Here is a 19,384-nt window from a genome sequence, read left to right as displayed (position 1 = left end):
GAACGCACTAACAAGGTTTCACTGTATAACTCCCCAACATTTGAATTATTGTTGAATCATTATCTTCATCGCTGGTGACAACAAAACTCCAAATGGTGACACCACACTACTGTCCGTTTCAAAGTATGTATACTTGAGATTAAATGTCAACAAAGAAAGATCGGATGGACCCGTCTCAAACCTAATCACACCAAATTATAGCTGCATTCTTTCTATATTTAAGGGTGGTGTAAAATATTCTTTTACCTGTTCAGTGCTTTAGATATATATATATTTTTTTTTTTATCAGAATGGAAAGAGAACCTGTTTTTCAGCCTTCTACGGACAAAGCTTGAATTCAAAACTCTCTAAAATAAAAATACACCATCCAATTATAATAAACTCAAGATATTGTAAGCTAAATTGTTCTTAACCAGTTTTCGAAATTACAGAGTTTTATCATCATTGCTGAAAATGTTCTCTGTTTAATGTGGAATAGGTTCCTCAGCACTGCTAAGCCAGACAAAATTATGTTTAACATCGTTGTGAACGCCGAAATTGCAGTTTTCTAAATCAGTGTTTGCAGAAAACATACTATCTGTTGATCTGTGATTAGGTTTCAGATTGGTCCACCTGCCCTTTTTTTTTAATTGATGTTTAAACTCTAGTATCCATACTTTTGAATCTGACAGCAGCTCTTTCCGTGTGACAAAAAGCAAGCCTTAAGAATGTCCTGTTAACATAGTTGGAAATTGATTGCATCGGCTGTGACAACCATCTGATTGCCATATGGTACAATAGTTCCTTAAATTCCACATCTACAAGTTATCTACGTGTATGGAACCCGGTCTAGAAAGCCAAGAATAATGGCCAAGAGGATTCGTCATGCTGACCACACAACACCTCGTAATCTGCAGGCCACCTCCTGCGGGTGGGGGACGCACATGTAGAATACACCCACAGTATCCCCTGCCTATCATAAGAGGTGACTGAAAGGGGCGACCTAGGCGCGGTCATGGATTGCGGTCGGATATCATGTATTGGACCTCCTGTGGATGGGAGGGGCTGAATACATTCACTGGTAATCCCTGCCTGTCGTAGAAGGCGACTAAAAGGGTCATGTGGCTATGGTCCCCTCTTTATTTTTTTATTTTTTGAGGGTTAGTTGTAGACTTACTCAAATTTTTTGATGTGCATGCTGCTCGGAGATGGGCCTCCTATGTGTGCGACCCCGGGCAGTACCAGGTATGACCAGCTGGGTATTGCCTTGGTTGCTTAGTTCGGCTACAGAGACCCCTGATCAGAGTGGGTGGCATTCGGGGAGGATGATTTCGGGCATGTCATCGAAACCACTTCCGCCTGCCCCTAAGGGGGGGGGCAATCCCTTGCGAACAAGCTCAGTGTATTAGTCTGGGTTCCAGCTTCCCTAAGTTGCTACCAGAACCGATGGGCAAGATTTCAAGCTGGTCAAATTGATTCTTTTCAATCGACACATCAAGGGTGTATACGGTGAACTTGAGGATCTGAAGAAAATGCACAATGGTGGTTTGCTTCTGAAGATGAGCACTGCGCTCCAAGCAGATCGGTTGCTTAAGTGCGACCACTTTGGCGAAATCCCCGTCAAAGTGGAAGAGCACAAAACGTTGAATCTGGTTCGTGGAGTTATTTTCCACCGTGTTCTTGTTCTGAACACTGACGATGAATTGATGCAAGACATGAAGCACCATGGTGTGACACACGTCCAGCGCATCACGCGCAAAGTCAATGGTGAAGACGTTGCCACGGGTGTGTTCATACTCTCCTTCAAATCGTGAGTGTTGCCAGAGAAAGTCAAGGTAAACAACCTGTCGTTGCGATGTGAGGCCTCCTATGCAATGCTATCAGTGCCAGAGATTCGGACACATGGTATCTCGTTCGAATCCCTCTATGTGTGGTACGTGTGGAAGATTAGCTCATGGCACGGAAGAATACACAACTCCATATAGGTGCGCTAACTGCCCTGGTCTTAATTTTCCTCGAGATCAGAACTGTCTGGTATACATGAATGAGAAGAAGATCCAGGAGATTAAGACACTGGATGATCTTTCCTACCAGAAAGCGCGCCGTAAGTTGAATTCTCTGAATGCACCGGCCAAGACACTAGACTTCAACATGATAGCACAGTCTCTCCCAGGTTCGTCATTTTCCACTGGAACACCTTCCCAGAAGATTGCTGCGCCCGAGGCAGCAGTTGCTCCTGTGAGCAACGCCGCAAAGAGAAAGAGCTCGAAGGCGGGTCCATCCCAGCCTTCGACCACCAATAAGCCTGTGCCGGCTTTCCCTCATGAGGTCGGCGAAAGCCGCGCCTAGGCCGGCGGAGGCGACATCGTCAACCAGGGCTGGGAAATCACCTCCCAGCCCGTCTAAGCAAGAATCGACGGCGGGAAAGAAGAGCAGCCTTACAAGGCGTTCTTCCACTTCTACAAATGGAGTGTCCCGCCCTCCACCCGGAGGGTCTGAGTCTGCACCAGTGGGTTTTACTCCTGGAAAACCTGCGCGCCCCCCTCGTAGGAAGAAACCCCTCCCCCGGACTACGTCGAAGAAATTCGTCTGGTGACGAGGTGATGCACGTGGAGCATTTATCTCCATCTTCGGATGGGGATGTGAGTGTAGGTTAGGTAGCATTACACTGCTTTTAACCTAAACCTCAAAAGTCCACACCAACACTATGGCACTGTTACAATGAAATTGAAACAGTTATGATAGGCATCTTGCTGAGCTATACCAGCTCATTAGCGAGTATTCGCCGAGTATAGTCTGTATTCAGGAAAGAAATTTCACACCAGGTCATCATACGGTCTTGAGAAATTTTCGATTATACTCGACAGAACTACGTTATGATCACCGGGCTTCCGGTGGCATTGTCACCTTTGTCCATTCTGATACCTACAGCAAAGAGATTCCTCTAAGAACCCCGCTGGAGGCTGTAGCAGTTCGCGTTCTGCTGCCTGTCTTAGCAACAGTGTGTAATGTTTATTTTCCACCAGGCCAGCCTCTTGACATAAATGTCACTGATCTTATAGATCACCTTCCCCCTCCCTTCCTCTTATTGAGTGATTTTAACGCCCATCACCCCATATGGGGCTCTGAAGCGCCTTGCCCTAGGGGAAGGACGTTGGAAGCATTAGTAACGGAGCTGGATTTATTTCTTTTGAACACAGGTGAACCAACTCATTTCAGTGTACGTTATGGCACATACTCTCACATAGACTTATATCTATGCAGCCGAACGTTGGTTCCACTGTTTTGGTGGAATACACACGATGATCTCTGTGACATTGACCAGTTTCCCATTATTCTTACTTTGTTAAAACAAAAATCTGTCAAGGCTCCTCCTCGATGGATTCTTAAACATGCTGATTGACCAAAGTTCACATCCCTAACTGTCTTTAACGACGATACCAAGCGGACCGTAGACGGCAAAATAACTTACATAACACAAGTTATCCTTGCTGCTGCTGAGGAGTCCATTCCCTTCTTCTCAGGGACTCCTCGCCGAAAACTTGTTCCTTGGTGGAACGTAGAAATTGCAGTAGCTATCAAAAACCGCTGTTGCACTCATAAACGTTATCGTAGGCAGCCTACTGTGGCCAACTTGGTAACATTTAAAAAACTCTGCACTAAGGCGTGAGTTCTTACTCGCCAAAGTAAGAAAGCTTCTTGGGAGAGATATGTATCGTCTATGAAGTCACGTACTCCATCATCTCGAGTGTGGACTAAACTTCGATGTATTTCGGGTATCCAAGGATCATCTTCTGTACCGAAAATTTCCATTGCAGGCAGTATCGTCACTGAACCATTCTCGATTGCTAGCCATCTTGCAAGTCATTTCGCGGATGTGTCTGGCTCCGGGAATTACCATTGTGATTTCCTCGCTCTGAAGCGGGAGGCAGAACGTCATCACCTTAGTTTTGCCACTCAAGCTTTGGAGGACTATAACATGCCCTTTACAGAGTGCGAACTCCGCAGCGCCTTGGCTCTTTGCAAGGACACGTGTCCTGGGCCAGACAATGTTCATAACCAGATGTTAAAACACCTTAGTGAGGATAGTCTATTCTATCTCCTTCGAGCATTCAACTTACTCTGGATGGAGGGTGAGTTTCCTTCTCAGTGGCAAGAGGGCGTAGTTATTCCTGTCTTCAAGCCTGACAAAAATCCTAAGTATGCAGGAAGCTATAGACCTGTTTGTCTCACTAACTGTTCGTGTAAGCTGTTTGAGAGGATGGTAAATTGCCGACTTGTGTGGTGTCTGGAGAAACAAGGACTTTTGTCCGAGTACCAATGTGGTTTTCGAGCCGCCCGCTCAACCACTGGCCACCTGGTACGCCTGGAGAGTTCTATCCAGGATGCATTTCTCCACAAACATTTGGTGGCTGTTTTCTTCAACTTAGAAAAGGCCTATGACACCACATGGCGATTGGGTATCCTTTCAGTCCTGCATCATTGGAGATTCCGAGGTAACTCGCCCGTATTTATTGCAAATTTTTGTCCCGTCTATTCCATGTCCGAGTTGGGGGGCATATTCGCAATACCACGTTCAAGAAAATGGAGTCCCTCAGGGATCGGTTCTTAGTGTCACTCTGTTTGCGATTGCCATAAACGGTATCGTCGCTGCTGCTGGTTCAGCAGTAATACCGTTGCTATATGTGGACGATTTTGCTCTGCTTGATGGCTCGCTTAATATGGCAGTCGCAGAGTGGCAATTACAGCAAGCTATAAAGAGAGTGGAACAGTGGACTTTAGAACATGGCTTTCGGTTTTCAAGCAAGAAGACCAATGTTGTCCACTTTTGCCGAAAGCGAACTCTTCATGCGGATCCTGAGCTTTTCTTAGGGAATGTTGCTCTTCCTGTAGTTTACACTTACCAATTTCTTGGGCTCCTTTTCGATAGCAAATTATTGTGGGAGGCACATGTACGGCAGTTGAAATTACAATGCACCGAGAAGTTGAATATCATAAAGTTTCTTAGCAGCACTAATTGGGGTGCAGACCGCACGGTGCTCCTACGATTTTATAGGGCATATATATTATCCAGGTTAGACTACGGCAGTGCAGCATATGGATCAGCAAGGCAAAGCGTCCTTACGCACCTGAATAGCATCCACCACAGCAGTGTTAGGTTGGCGACGGGAGCTTTTCTTACAAGCTCCATTGCTACCCTGCTCACTGAATCTGGTGTGCCGCCTTTACGCCTGAGGCGCCAGCAAATGCTTCTGTCCTATGCTGCAAATTTGCAACAGATGCCTCTTCACCCAAGCTATCCTTGCGTATTTCACAATGGAAACCGTCCGCTGTATGATGCTCATCCTCAAGCAACGCTGCCAGTTGGAATACGCTTGGATAGCAGTCACAGAGTGTTTGATGTACCTTCAGTTCCCTGCCTTGTCAGACAACCAAGTAGGGTACCTCTGTGGATAATACGACGACCTGAAATAATCCTGGATCTGCACACTGGCCCGAAGGAAAACATGAACCCTTTGATTTATCGGAGGCTCTTTCTGTCCGTTGTTGGTCGATATCCAGGTTCAGTCATCATCTACACGGATAGTTCAAGGACAGAAACGAAGGTGGGCTGTGCGTTCATTGTCGACAATGATAGGTTTCTTTTTGCTCTCCCGGAAACCTGTAGTGTGTACACAGCAGAGCTCTATGCTATCTGTCCGATGAGCGCCGACACTTTCTTCTGTGTACCGACTCCTTCAGCTCACTACAGTCTATTGATACCTGTTTCCCTCGGCACCCTCTGGTGTAGCGGATCCAGGACCTGCTGGCCGGATGTTCAGATGCCGGCACCAGAATCACGTTCATGTGGCTCTCAAGCCACATGGGTGTAGAGGGAAACGAATTAGCAGATCAGGTTGCCAAGGAGGCAGTTACACTGCCCCCATTGCCTTACAAGGTTCCAGCAAGTGATTTTCGCACTCAGCTGAGACATCTGGTTATGTCCCATTGGGAGATGGAGTAGCAGGCCATTCCACTTCCAAATAAGTTGAGAGCGATAAAAGGAACAACGAAGATATGGAGGACTTCCCTTCAGGCTTCTCGGAGGGAAGCAGTGGTATTATGTCGTTTTTGTATCGGCCACGGTATACTAACGCACTCTTATTTACTGAAGGGAGAACCTCCTCTGGTGTGTACTTGCGGCGATCATCTTACCGTTGTACACATCCTTACATAGTGTGTGGACTTGGTCGATCTGCGCCGTAGGCTTAACCTCCCAAGTACTATCTCCCTCATCCTGCGAGAAAACGAGCAGTCAGCAGACCTCGTCATCCGTTTTTTGAGGGATAGTGGTCTTTTTTTTATCGTGTGTAATGATGTCCTTTTGTCCTAGTGTATTTGTGTTAACTGCGCTTTTATCCAATTGACTTTATTTTAGTTTGTGTTTGCGTATTTTAATGTGTTATTTTAACTTTCAACTTGAATATTATATATATATATATATATATATATATATATATCTGTACTTCCAGGCAATGTCTTATTCCTTTCTCACCTGTATTTTCTATTATTTTATTAGAAAATAAGGCTTTGCGAATTAGATCCACTGATTGTTCTAATCTCATAATCATTTTTCATCACCATTTTTTTTAAACTCCAGTCAGTGGATATATTTTAAAATTTTAATTATCATATCATGTCGTCCATCTCGTTCCATTAGGGGCCGATGACCTTAGATGTTAGGCCCCTTTAAACAACAAGCATCAATCTGCAGCGTTCGGGCAGAGCAGCGGTCGCTTGGTAGGCCAAGGCCCTTCAAGGGCTGTAGTGCCATGGGGTTTGGTTATTTTGGAAGAAGTTATGTTGCTTGATGATAAAGAGGATTAGTCTTTGGTACATGTATCAAGCCTCTTTCTAGTTTGTCAACTTCCCCACCACAGTGTCAGCAGTGAACTGCTGCACTTAAAATAAGATGTATAGATTATGGTACTCAACAATGTGGATTATTTAGAGGAACTGTGGTATAAGAAGTCGTAGTCATAACATATGGTGCTCTGAATGATAAAGCCTTGTTAAGGTGATTGTACAATTGACATGGCCTATGGCCCTGTTGCATATGCATATTAATACACATGTGAGTAAATTATTGCAGCCATAAAGGTAGCACACATACTGCCCGCCTGACCCATTTGGAATTTAAAGCCCCCTCCCCCTGCCGGGAGGAGGAGTTTGGTTAGATTTGCTGGTACCGGTGCAATTTAATGCTCCTCACCTAGCCGTTTTGTGAAGTTTAGTATTTAGAAGAAAGTTGAATGATTGTTTTAGTGAGTATTATGTAGTTGCCATTAATGCTTTCACCCCCCGTACTTATAGACATGATATTGTATAGGCTTTTGGGCTTGTGCCGTGTCAAGAAAATAAGGTTTAACGTTTCGCAGAAAACAGTGCTCTGCGTCCTCAGAAGAATTCTCGACTGTCCACGAGAAAGGCTTCTTAAACTTTAGAATTTGGAACGTTATAATAGAAGCAGAAGTGGAAATGGTACGTTCATTCACCACCAGATGGCTCCTAGGACGTGGCACAATGCTAGCGTTCGAAGCGGAAGCTGACCGAACCATCACAATCGGACTAAGTGGTTCACATAACGTGTTTGCATAACATATGACAGGTGTAAGACATAGACATAAGCCTGGAATGAAACATCTGGAGACGAGGAACGTACGAATTTGGAAAACACCGAGACGAAATAACAATAGTGAAGGGGCAGGGAAGGGAACTACCTACGTAAATTCTTAATGGCTGGCAACCAGGTATTACTTAATTGATAGCTGGTGTCCCTGTTGAAATTGTTAGGATTACTACGTATTTCCACAGCTTCCCGTATAATCCTGGACCTGTAGTGTCTAGTGTGGGTAAGAACTCGAGCATCTTGGAACATGACATCATGACCTGACGATAGAGTGTGCTCAGCTATTGCCGATTTGTCAGGTTGGTTGAGACGAATATTACGTTCATGTTCTTTGATGCGGGTACCAATGAACCGGCATGTTTGGCCGACGTATACTTTACCGCACGTACAGGGAATTTCATATACCCCAGGAAGTAAAAGTGGGGACAATTTGTCCTTGGTTTTACTCAGACTGTGAGCAATTTTAGTGGCGGTACCAAACACGGGTTTTATATTGTGCTCTGGCTAAATACCTAAGGAAATTGCTTCAGCCACACATAGGACGTACTGAATCATACGTCAGGGACTCTCGGTATTTCGTCAACAAGCTGTCAACCATAACCCTTCAACCTAATGCACTTTTGGTGAGTTTCGATGTGGAGTCCTTGTTCCCGATTGAGTCGGTCATGTCTCTCATTGAACACTTGTTCCCTGAGGACATTACTAAGCTATTTTACCACTGCATGATGTCCAGCTATTTCTTGTGGGATGGGAATTTTTACGAACAGACGGACGGAGTGGCTATGGGAAGACCACTTTCGCCCATAGTGGCTAATTTCTTTATGGAGCATTTTGAGGAGGAGGCTATTGCTTCGGCGCCCGTCAAGCGTATGATATGGTGGAGGTATGTTGATGATGTATTTGTGATCTGGACAGAAGGTCCTGAGAAACTTCATTTATTTCTAGACCACCTAAATCAGCAACATCCGTCAATAAAATTCACTATGGAGATGGAGTCGGACGGGTGCCTTCCTTTCTTGGATGTTCTAGTAAGAAACCGGACGGCTCCTTAGGACATACTGTCTATCATAAGCCTACCCACACAAATCGTTATCTTCATGCAGATTCTCACCAACATCCAGCACAAAAACAAGGCATCCTCAGAGACACTCGCCAAGAGGGCGAGACAAATTTGTGAGCCATCACATATTCAGATGGAGATGGACACACTCAAAGTCGCATTTAAGGGTAATGGTTACAGCGATTTGCAGATTCATAGAGCCCTACATCCCAGAGAAACAACCAAGCAAATCTCACAGAAGGAAAAAGTGAAGGGAACTGCCTACTTGCCTTAAATTCACAACACCACAGACCAAATTGCCAAGGTACTCCGCAAACACAATTTAAAAACCGTGTTTGGCACCGCCACTAAAATTGCTCACAGTCTGAGTAAAACCAAGGACAAATTGTCCCCACTTTTACATCCTGGGATATACAAAATTCCCTGTACGTGCGCTAAAGTATACATTGAACAAACATGCTGGTCCATTGGTACCCGTATCAAAGAACATGAACGTAATATTCGTCTCAACCAACCTGACAAATCGGCAATAGCTGAGCACGCTCTATCGCCGGGTCATGATGTCATGTTCCAAGATGCTCGAGCTCTTACCCACACTAGACACTACAGGTCCAGGATTATACGGGAAGCTGTGGAAATACGTGGTAATCCTAACAATTTCAACAGGGACACCGGCTATCAATTAAGTAATACCTGGTTGCCAGCCATTAAGAATTTACGTAGGTAGTTCACTTGCCTGCCCCTTCCCTATTGTTATTTCGTCTCGGTGTTTTCCAAATTCGTACGTTCCTCGTCGCCAGATGTTTCATTCCAGGCTTATGTCTATGTCTTACACCTGTCATATGTTACGCAAACACGTTATGTGAACCACTTTGTCTGATTGTGATGGTTCGGTCAGCTTCCGCTTCGAACGCTAGCGTTGTGCCACGTCCTAGGGGCCATCTGGTGGTGAATGAACGTAGCATTTCCACTTCTGCTTCTGTTATAACGTTCCAAATTCTAAAGTTTAAGAAGCCTTTCTCGTGGACAGTCGAGAAGTCTTCTGAGGACGCAGAGCACAGTTTTCTGCGAAACGTTAAGAAAATCACCTTATTTTCTTGAGACGGCACAAGCCCAAAAGCCTATACAATATCATGTCTATTATGTAGTTATTAGTGAAGGTTGATATTAGTGGATAACAAAATTGCAGACATTGGTCACCCATCCAGTGGATGACCATGCCCAATGTTGCTTAACTGTGGTTTATTGAATTTAAATTTTAATTGAAGCGTTTTATTAAATGCAGTTAAATGGGACACGTCCGATTATTCACTAAGCATATGGCTGATGCAGTAATTCATGTTTCAGATACATGGCCTTGTTGGAATGGTCACCCATCCAAGCACTAACCACGCCCAGAGTTTACCTTTTGATGGGGTAACGGGCATTGATCTGGTAATTGCGCAGGGACTACACATTTTGTAAACTGTTGCGTTATACGTTTAATGTGAGTGTGCTGATGTAATTTGGAAAACAGCATTACTAATGGGAAACAACATGTAGCGCTCCGCCTCAGTCGTACCCATAGTTCCAGTGCTTTGAAGGCCGTGATATTAGGAAGTGAGAACTTGTATAACTGGGTAGGTTTTTACATGGTGGGGTGATTTTGATGGGCTTGGTAGGTTTAATTCAGGATTAGTTTTTCTGCTTGGCATGGTAATGGGGTGTGGGTCTGCTAGGAGCTTGAGTAGCAAAAGGTTGAGCAGGGTGGGGGTGTTTAGGTTTGGCTGGGTGGTATCATCTCGGACTGGAGGATCAGGGTTCGAGGGTGATGGAGTAGTGAGACTTAGGAGTGGGGGAGGTTTGTTGTGTGAGTGTAGATTTTGGGCTCGTTTGTAGTGAGCTTTAACTGCCTGCTTCAAGAAAGGGCAGCGAGGAAATGAGGTGGCATGGCTGCCTTTCCAGTTGACACATCTCACCTGGTCCCTTGCCACCTTACAATCAGTGTGACGATATGGTCCGCCACATCTGTTGCAGCGGGTGGACTCAGAGCACGTAGCTGCTGAGTGGTTTAACTTGGACCAGTTAAAGCATTGTGTAATGAGTGTGGGTCGGGTTTTGAGTCTCTGTCTTGTTAGTGTTGCATGTTGGTGCTTTACTTGACCTATAAGTTGGTTTTTAATGCCAGCTCTTCGTCGGAGTGTATTTGGATTGAGTGAACGGTCTGACACCGTTGTTAGCCGTTTCAAGTCCCATTGGTTGAAAAAAATTTCACCATCAGAATGTTCGCCGGCTGTGAGACTGATGAGATCTCGGTTCCAGACTCAGGAATAGGTCTGAATAGGGCAGAAGTGTGTGAAATATCTGTGATTGGTTATGTGCACGTGCCCGGTTGTGAGACTAATGGGGTCTCAGTCCCGGGCTCGTTTTCGTGTTGGGGGAGAGGGGGGCAGTGCTTATGTTGATTAGTGAATCTTCTGTCTGTGATGTTTTGTGTTCATTGTTTGGATGGGTTTGTGTGAATTTGGAGAATGTGAGCGGTGTGGGGTTGGTTTGTGCTGCTGTGTGTTGCATGTCAGGTTGTGTGAGTGGCTGCGTCTGCATCTGGGATGAATTCTACAAGAACTTTATAATGGACGTTATGAATTTTTAGGTGTTCCTGGATTGAATCGTAACTTGCTTGTGAGTTTTGCGGAAAAATAAGACTATATCCGTTATCAAGCTCCTGCAGAAGTTGAATGTGGTGTCTGACTACTGCCTGCTTGGTGGCCATGATTGTTAAGGTATTGAAGTCTTAACGGTCTGACACTGTTGTTAGCTGGTTCAAGTCCCATTGGTTGAAAAAAATTTCACCATCAGAATGTTTGCTGGCATGTAGGGGAGGTGGTGGTATACAATTTCTAATCACTGGATTTCATGCCAAAAGCCTGGATTCAATTCCAAACCTCTCCACAGTGCTCGTATGGAGTGAGGACTCATGACGTTGTTGATGGTGATTCGTCTGTTGGATGGACGTTAAGCCTCTCCCTTCCTACTATCATATATCATGTCATGCATTTCATCTTAATAATTCCTCTGATGAGGTTGATGTCAGGAAAGGCATCCAGTCATAAAAACGTGCCATGACAGATTCATCTCACCTCATGCGCGCCCAACCCGTAGAGAAACGGAACAAGGGTTGGACAAACAAACATAAAGGTAGCACATACATAACCAAATGTTGTTAACTTTCAGTCAGAAAGTCAGGAAAACTGTTCAATGGGAAGAAAGCAAGAAACCATTACATAGTGGAATCATATAATATGTTCAGATTGGGTAAAATATTTCTTGCATAGACTTGGCTACAGAAATGCTAGTATTTTGGCATGATATGGCCTGGATATCAAAATGTGTAAGTCTAGGAAGAAGCATGTTACTAGCATACTGTGTTGTATAGGTTGAATGCAATAAGCCTAAATCCCATTCATGACAGTTTTAGAACAAGAAAATGTGAAGTGGCACTGAAATTGAGTTTTTATGAATCCGAGTCAGTGCCTGCTGGACCACACCCCCTTATGCTGGCTAGTGTAAAACTTAACCCATTGGCATCCTATTTAAATAATGTAGCAGTTCACTGAGAAAACACATTTAAATCCTTCACTACGACAGTTGTCTGCACAGTATTATTTAAAAAATCATACAAAACCAACCAATAAAGATTCCTTTTTGAAAATTTGCATGCATAATAACGAAGAAATGAGCTTACCAATGCTGCTTTTCTACTCCATCTGCTGAGTGTGGTACACCTCAAAACATTCTTCTAAGTGAAGTGCTACACCAGACATTTTTCACTGCCAGCAACTTTCATTTCTCTTACCCCGGCTGTAGCACTCAACACACCTTTTTGTGACTTTTGTTTTCTTCTGTTGGGGGAATATGCATGGAATATGGCCAATCTGAACATGCTATATGATTCCACTATGTAATGGTAGGCCCATGATTTAGCTTGTAATCTGGTATGGGTGGTGCTCCCTGAAGGTCGACCTCGAACAGAGTACTCCGGCAACTGAACAGTTTCAAGTAGCTGCTTTGCAATGCTAGTTCTGAAGTCAGTGTAGCTCGTCTTTTTGTTAGCAGCAATATTGTGATACACAGTGAAGGAATTGAAAATGCTTGTATCTAGGAGGTAAAAAATATTTTTCTATATCCTTTTACTGTGTGTCGCATGACAGGGAACAGAGCTGTCACCTGATCCTGAAGGTCAACCCCACCCATTCCCTTCTGGTATTCAAGGCCACACTTGGGCTTTATTACTTCCTCTGTAGGGGTTTGTCCTCTCTTTTGTCTGAGTTTGCCTGTCCCCGTAATGTCAACAGATTTGTGTTTAGTGGTGAGAAAGCAAACATCGTTATCTTTCCACTTCACACATAATATACCGTTGGAAGCCCATGTCTCCTACTCTCCATGTTTGAGTTTTGTTTTACTGATATCACGAGGCGTCTTTTCGGTTCTGTCTAACAGTTCCAATTACATTTGTCTTCTTGTCATGAAGCCTTTTGAATAAATCTGGGGAGGAATACCAATTATCTAAAAGCAATGTATGCCCTCGGCCTAACAATGGTTCACACATATTGAGCATAACGTTTGTACTCGCCAGCAGACAGGATCCATTACATCATCACCTATATAAATTTTGAAGGTTAGACAGTAGCCAGAACTAGATTTGCAAATTTTGTAAATTTTTATTCCAAACCTTGAACTTTTAGACCTATTGCACTGGACATATGAAAGACGGCCTCTGAACTTCATTAGACTTTCGTCTAGAGCAATGTCTTGTGAAGGTAAATATAATTCAGAAAATTTGGAACAGAAATGTTGTGTTATAGGTTTGAGTTTGAGTTTGTCACTACTATCGACTCGTGTATCGTCAACAAAATCTAGAAATCGTGAAATTATAATTAATCTTCGCCTGCTCATGGTTTCACGAAAAATGGGAATGTCTATAACACTTATTCTTACTCCAGTATAACTGAATTCTTGACTTTTGCACTTATGACGGTATAACTTACGCAAAGTATGCCCTACTTTCGTCGGGTGTAGTCTCAAACCATTTGTCATACTCATTCACTTTCTTTCTGTCAGGATTGCTCAACTGTGTTGCTGCATAAGCATTTGTCGTCAGATATTTTATCAAACAAAGGGTTCATGTATTCACAAAAAACTGCGAGTTCAGATAGTGGCTGCATATCAGACTTTTTCAATAAGTTATTACTAACCCCGCTGTATTCACTAAACATATGTACAACAGGGATATTGTCACTTTTTGTCCAGTTCGAGTCATTCAAGTTACAGAGGTATGAACTCGTTTCGGAAGACTTACCCACCATCGTCATTTGTATCACTTTCCGTGTCATCAGCACTATTACACGCATCACTCGACCTTCAGGGTCTGTTTTTTCGTCACAAACATCACGTTTTCATAATCACTCTCTAAAACACTATCTATTAGCTTTCGTATTCCATCTCCATCAACATCAACACATCTGCTTGATGCCATGATTGCAACTGATGTGAGCAAAATAATATGAACAAAGATTCTTTTTTCTCTTGTTCCAGTGTGATAACCTGGAGCGTGGGAAAAAACCGAAGCCGCATGTCTAAACTTCAGCTCAGAATGCATACAAGTGGCATTTGTGAGTTAGTAACTGAACTACATGTATTGACATGATACCATCAGGCTCAGTCTGGTTCGGTCAGCTTCCGCTTCGAACGCTAGCGCTGTACCACATCTGGGGAGCCATCGGGTGGTGAATGAACGTCCCATTTCCACTTCTATTATAATGTCTAAATTTAAAGAGCCTTGTTTAAGAAGCCTTTCTCTTGGACAGTTGAGATTTTCTTCTGATGACACAGAGCACAGTTCTCTGCGAAACAAGAATTTCACCTTATTTTCTTGTCACGGCATAAGTCCAAAAGCCTATACAGTATCATGTCTATAAGTACGGGCCGTGAAAGGATCAATGGCTACATATATTGCATCGCCGCGAGCTGAGCTCATCATTGGATTCATATGTCACGAATAACTTTTGCAAGTTAGGGTCGTCAAATGATGCGACTGGGTTAACTAATATAGAAATTGCTCTAGGGACTAAGGCCTGTTGTCTAAAATCCTCTGAACCTTGCATTAAATGGACACCTCCCCTAGGATGTATTTGTTAAATGATCCAGATTGGTGGTTCTGAAGTTTGGTAGACCCTGTGTGAGTGTAACGTTTCAAAAGAGTGTAAAATGAATACTGACAAATTTCTCTTTGAGTATGGACATTTATGATGGTTTAATTGAATACCTTGTGTCATTATTTACACTAAAATTCCTATTTTCATATAATTGATGCATGGTTTAATCACAGCCTCATCACTTGTTTTCATAGACTTTAGAGATGTATGCATGTGGAATAAATTTTAAAAATGCAGGTATGTATAGAGGTATAGAAATGAAGCACCTCATAGTCTAAATTTGTATGTCGGAAAATATTAGTTTCTCAGTCCTCTTGTAAACTGTGCGTGTGCCTTTTGGATAATCTTGTAGTAATGTGGTCCTTGACATAGAAATAATGTGAAAGCCCTTGCATAAAACATTGTTAGTGAATTCTTCATGCCTCTGCAAAGTTATTAGTGTTTTTATTATTTCTGATTTCTGTTTCTCAGGCTACTGCTAGTGATGGACGAGTGGTGGATAGAGCCAGGGCATGGTGCTCCATGATAGGGGTTCCATATTTCCGCTTCACTCCACAATTATCTGAAGACATTGCAATGGATGAGAAGAATGATGAGAAGTTGGTGAACATGATGTGGGAAGCCAAGTCATATATGCATTCAAATTACACTGATGTTAAGCAGCTAGCGTTACTTCTCAATAGTGATAAATAATAATAAATATTTATTTTAGTTTTTTCAGGCCCATGAACGATGGATCATGGAGGGTGTTGGCACATATCTCATAAAACTAGAGGTTTTGTATTTTATTTAGAAACCTGTTGAACAGGTCTGTAACACAGAGCACAATTTGGTTAGTTAAATTGTGAGATTTGCTCTCTAGTTTAAAATACCAAAGTTATTTACTTGTTATAGATATGTGATATTAGTTGTGATAGTTGTGATATTAGTTTTATTTTATGGGTGTCTCTGCATTTACAAGAGCAAGTATGTAAGATGTGTGTACACATCACAAGTTCAATTGCTGAAAACTAATCGTGATAAGTGTTATCGCACATCAGGTCTTCCCACATGTGCTGTGTGTAATTACAAGAAACCACTCCTCTAGAAGTTGAGTAATGGTACAGTTACCATTAGACTTTTCTGTAATGTGTGTATAAATATATTATTTTGCCTGCATACCTGGCAATATAAAATTTACATACGATTGCTATTATTCTAATTATTTTAATTGTATACAAAGGTTAAAAAATGTATTCTTAGAGAAATTACGTGGAACAGTGACATTTGTATCTGAAGATGTTTATTGCTTTATTTATATATATATTGTACAGTATTGACACAAGTGTATTGAGTGTGAATATAATTCTTACTTTTTTTATTTTTTATTTTTTTTATGAGGAAGTAGTACTTCTATTGAATTACTAGCCATGGGTAAACATTTTGAAAGATATACCTAATATAAAATTGATTTAGGTCAAATCTCTATTTTACATACATCAAAAGTTCATCACTGAAAATCGTAACATAAGGGTGATTAAACTATTGAAAAATGTCCTTTCATGTCATCACAGCTTGTTTTGAAAAGGCAGACAATAAGTAGCATATTCACTTTTATACTAGATTTCAGTAGAATTATTATTTACCTTTTACTAAAACATATTCCTGGAGTGGATAATTCAAATTGTGTTAATATATAGAATGATATAGGATCTTTTTGTAAGAAATGTGCATTATAAGAAAGTCAGAATTAGAGTTCCATATAGAGTCTATAATTATACTTGGCCATTTCAAGTTTGTGTATTAAAAGTGGATATAAATTCATCACTTATGTTTAAATCAGAATCAGAATGAAATCTGAATGAAATGGCTTCTCGTTGTGCATATTCAATTCTTTATTTTTAAAAAAATTATTGAAAATATTCTCATTTAAAATTTCATTATGACATATCTGTAATTTAACCATGGTTGGATCCATTTTATTTTCTAACCTTGGGAAATCATTGACATAATACTGCCATTTGGTGGATTTTCATCATTAAATGGATGAATTAATCTTATAATTCTATTAAGAATTGAAAATGTCTTAAATATCATATTGTAAATGTCTTATTTTATTATAAATATTACCCTTGTACATTTGGTATCAGTTTACAGAGACTGTAAACATAGTTTTGAGCATATTAGTGGGTTTTTTAAATTTGAAAATATTTCTTTATTTTGTTGCAAAATATACAAGATGAGGTTCTTATTCATCATTGTAATCTGAATGCAGTTTCTTCATTTTTTAAATTAATTATTAGCTAAAATAGAACTGTTCCGATGGTTACTCTGTTTTTAATTGATAATATTTAGTTCTGAATACTCATTGGGAGTTAGGTTATCTTTTAAAAAAATTTAAAGTTATATTCTTAGCTGTGATAGCTGCATGCCTTTAGAATCTGTAAACATGGATTGAACTATTAAATTTACTCTCAGATGTATTGCTATATAATAAAAGTGCCATTTGGTCACCTGTTCTGTTTTTGTACCCAACAGTTTATTGGATTTTGTTTTGTGTATACTTCGTTCCTCCGCCTTCTCCTCCTCCTCCTCCTCCTCCTCCTCCGCACCCTACTCTTGAGTAGTCTTTTTATTATAGTTAATGATGCCTTGGTTGTAACTGTGAAACCTTGACAACATGGCATATATCCTGTCTCAGTCTTATTATATGTCATCTGTTGTATACCTGTCATTGACAAGTTCATTTTTGTAATTGCAGTAGTGATGCATGTCATCTAATGGCAACAGAAGAGACAAAATACACCTCAACTAACAAAAATAGAAAGTCAGTGTAATGTTATTGTTGGCTTGGCTTGGCAAGTTTACAACTTCCGACCTCCACCTCCCTCCTGCCATGAATCCTTTTTGCACCACCATCGCCTATTACAGTGAAACCTCATTAGTGCATTCTTCATTAACACGTTTTTCCCGCTTAACACGTAAACTCAAGGTCCCGGTTCTTATTGTATTAAATCTATATAAAATTACCCTACTTATCACATCACAAATTTTTGCTATTACCGCTTAGTAGAATCACATTTTTCCTAGACCTGAAAATGTTACTGTATTTGTCATCCCTTGTGGAAGAAACGTGATTTCCAACTCGGGTAAGAGCCTTAGCATGATTACGGGAAAAGGCCTTCCTACCGGGCGAATTGGCCGTGCGGTCAGGGGCACACGGCTGTGAGCTTGTATCCGGGAGATAGTGGATTCGAATCCCAGTATCAGCAGCCCTGAAGATGGTTTTCCATGGTTTCCCATTTTCACACCAGGCAAATGCCTGGCTACGGCCGCTTCCTTCCAACTCCTGGGCCTTTCCTATCCCATCGTTGCCATAAGATCTATCTGTGTCGGTGCAACTTAAAGCAACTAGAAAAAAAAAAGAAAAAGACCTTCCTGAACTTCAAAGGGTAAGTTGCACTTTCTCGGAGTAAGCCGTTGGCCTCAGAAATGTCCAGTTTTTCTTGCCGGTTAACAGCGAGATCGCTGGATAGCAGTGAGCCTGTTTATGCTTTTATTTCGCATTCCATTGAGAAGGTAAATTTTTTTTTTTTGCATGATATGGTAGCCTATATCTGGATTAAGATCATAATTGTGTGAAATTGACTAGCGTGGTGCATATTTGTCTTGCGATATGAAATTCCTTAATAATGAAGATAGAATTGAAATTTGTCAGAAAGTGGAGTGACATAAGTGCCCAGAGGTCGCGAATGTTGAAACTCGCACCTTCAAGTTTCGACTCGTCGCTCAAGTTGATTGAAGTTTTGTTCGATTCAAAATGGCGGCCAAAATTTCCTCGCAGTTGCACATGGTCGAATGTAACCTCCAATTCATTGTCTATGAGTGTGATCAAAATATAATGTTAAATAACGCACTAGTCCAAAATAAAAGGCTTCTACTAACATTTATTTTAGAAAGAGTGTGGTCTGCAATAATACTTCGATATTTTTGTTGGCTCCTGTGCACATGTTTTCATATTTGTTGTCTGATGTTTTTCATAGCTTTCAGTGTACCAGAAAAGGTTTTCATATTTGTTCTCTCATGTTTTTCACATCTTTTAATACTTTCCTCTCATATTTAGAAATGGTAGATAGGTCTATAGTTTTCACTGTACCTGCGGATACACAACATAAAATGTCCTCTTGACAGAAAGAATCATATGTAGTATTTCCATATCCCTGTTGGATAGTTTTTATTTGTATATTCATTAGTACATTTTCTAGCTTAACACGTTCTTTTTCCTTGTCCCCTGCAGAAACGTCTTAACGAGGTTTCGCTGTAGTTCATTACCATGGCAACTGAACAATATTTCAACGTTGGCAATACCATTAGGAAATACTGTAGTAATAAAAATCTAAATTTGTGAATATATTCATAATTATACTTCGTAGCTTAAGAATGTACACAGATATAAAATATTGGAAATTAGATTTTCTATCATATTGAGCTGTCCACATTTTG

General features: G+C 41.4%; 1 protein-coding gene across 1 annotated transcript in view; it reads left to right on the top strand.

Annotated features, from left to right (window-relative positions):
* The window catches only part of iPLA2-VIA (calcium-independent phospholipase A2 VIA), a 142,903-nt gene extending 126,140 nt beyond the window's left edge, over positions 1 to 16,763 (top strand). The window contains exon 12 of the mRNA XM_067136657.2: positions 15,374 to 16,763. Coding sequence (XP_066992758.1) covers positions 15,374 to 15,595 — 222 coding nt within the window. The 3' untranslated portion in view covers positions 15,596 to 16,763. The remainder of the gene's footprint in view (positions 1 to 15,373) is intronic.
* The last annotated feature ends 2,621 nt before the right edge of the window (positions 16,764 to 19,384 follow it).

The sequence above is a fragment of the Anabrus simplex genome, chromosome 1 (genome assembly GCF_040414725.1).
Source record: "Anabrus simplex isolate iqAnaSimp1 chromosome 1, ASM4041472v1, whole genome shotgun sequence".
NCBI lineage: Eukaryota > Metazoa > Arthropoda > Insecta > Orthoptera > Tettigoniidae > Anabrus > Anabrus simplex.
The sequence above is the reverse complement of the archived record's forward strand: the minus strand, read 5'-3'. Positions and strand labels throughout refer to the sequence as shown.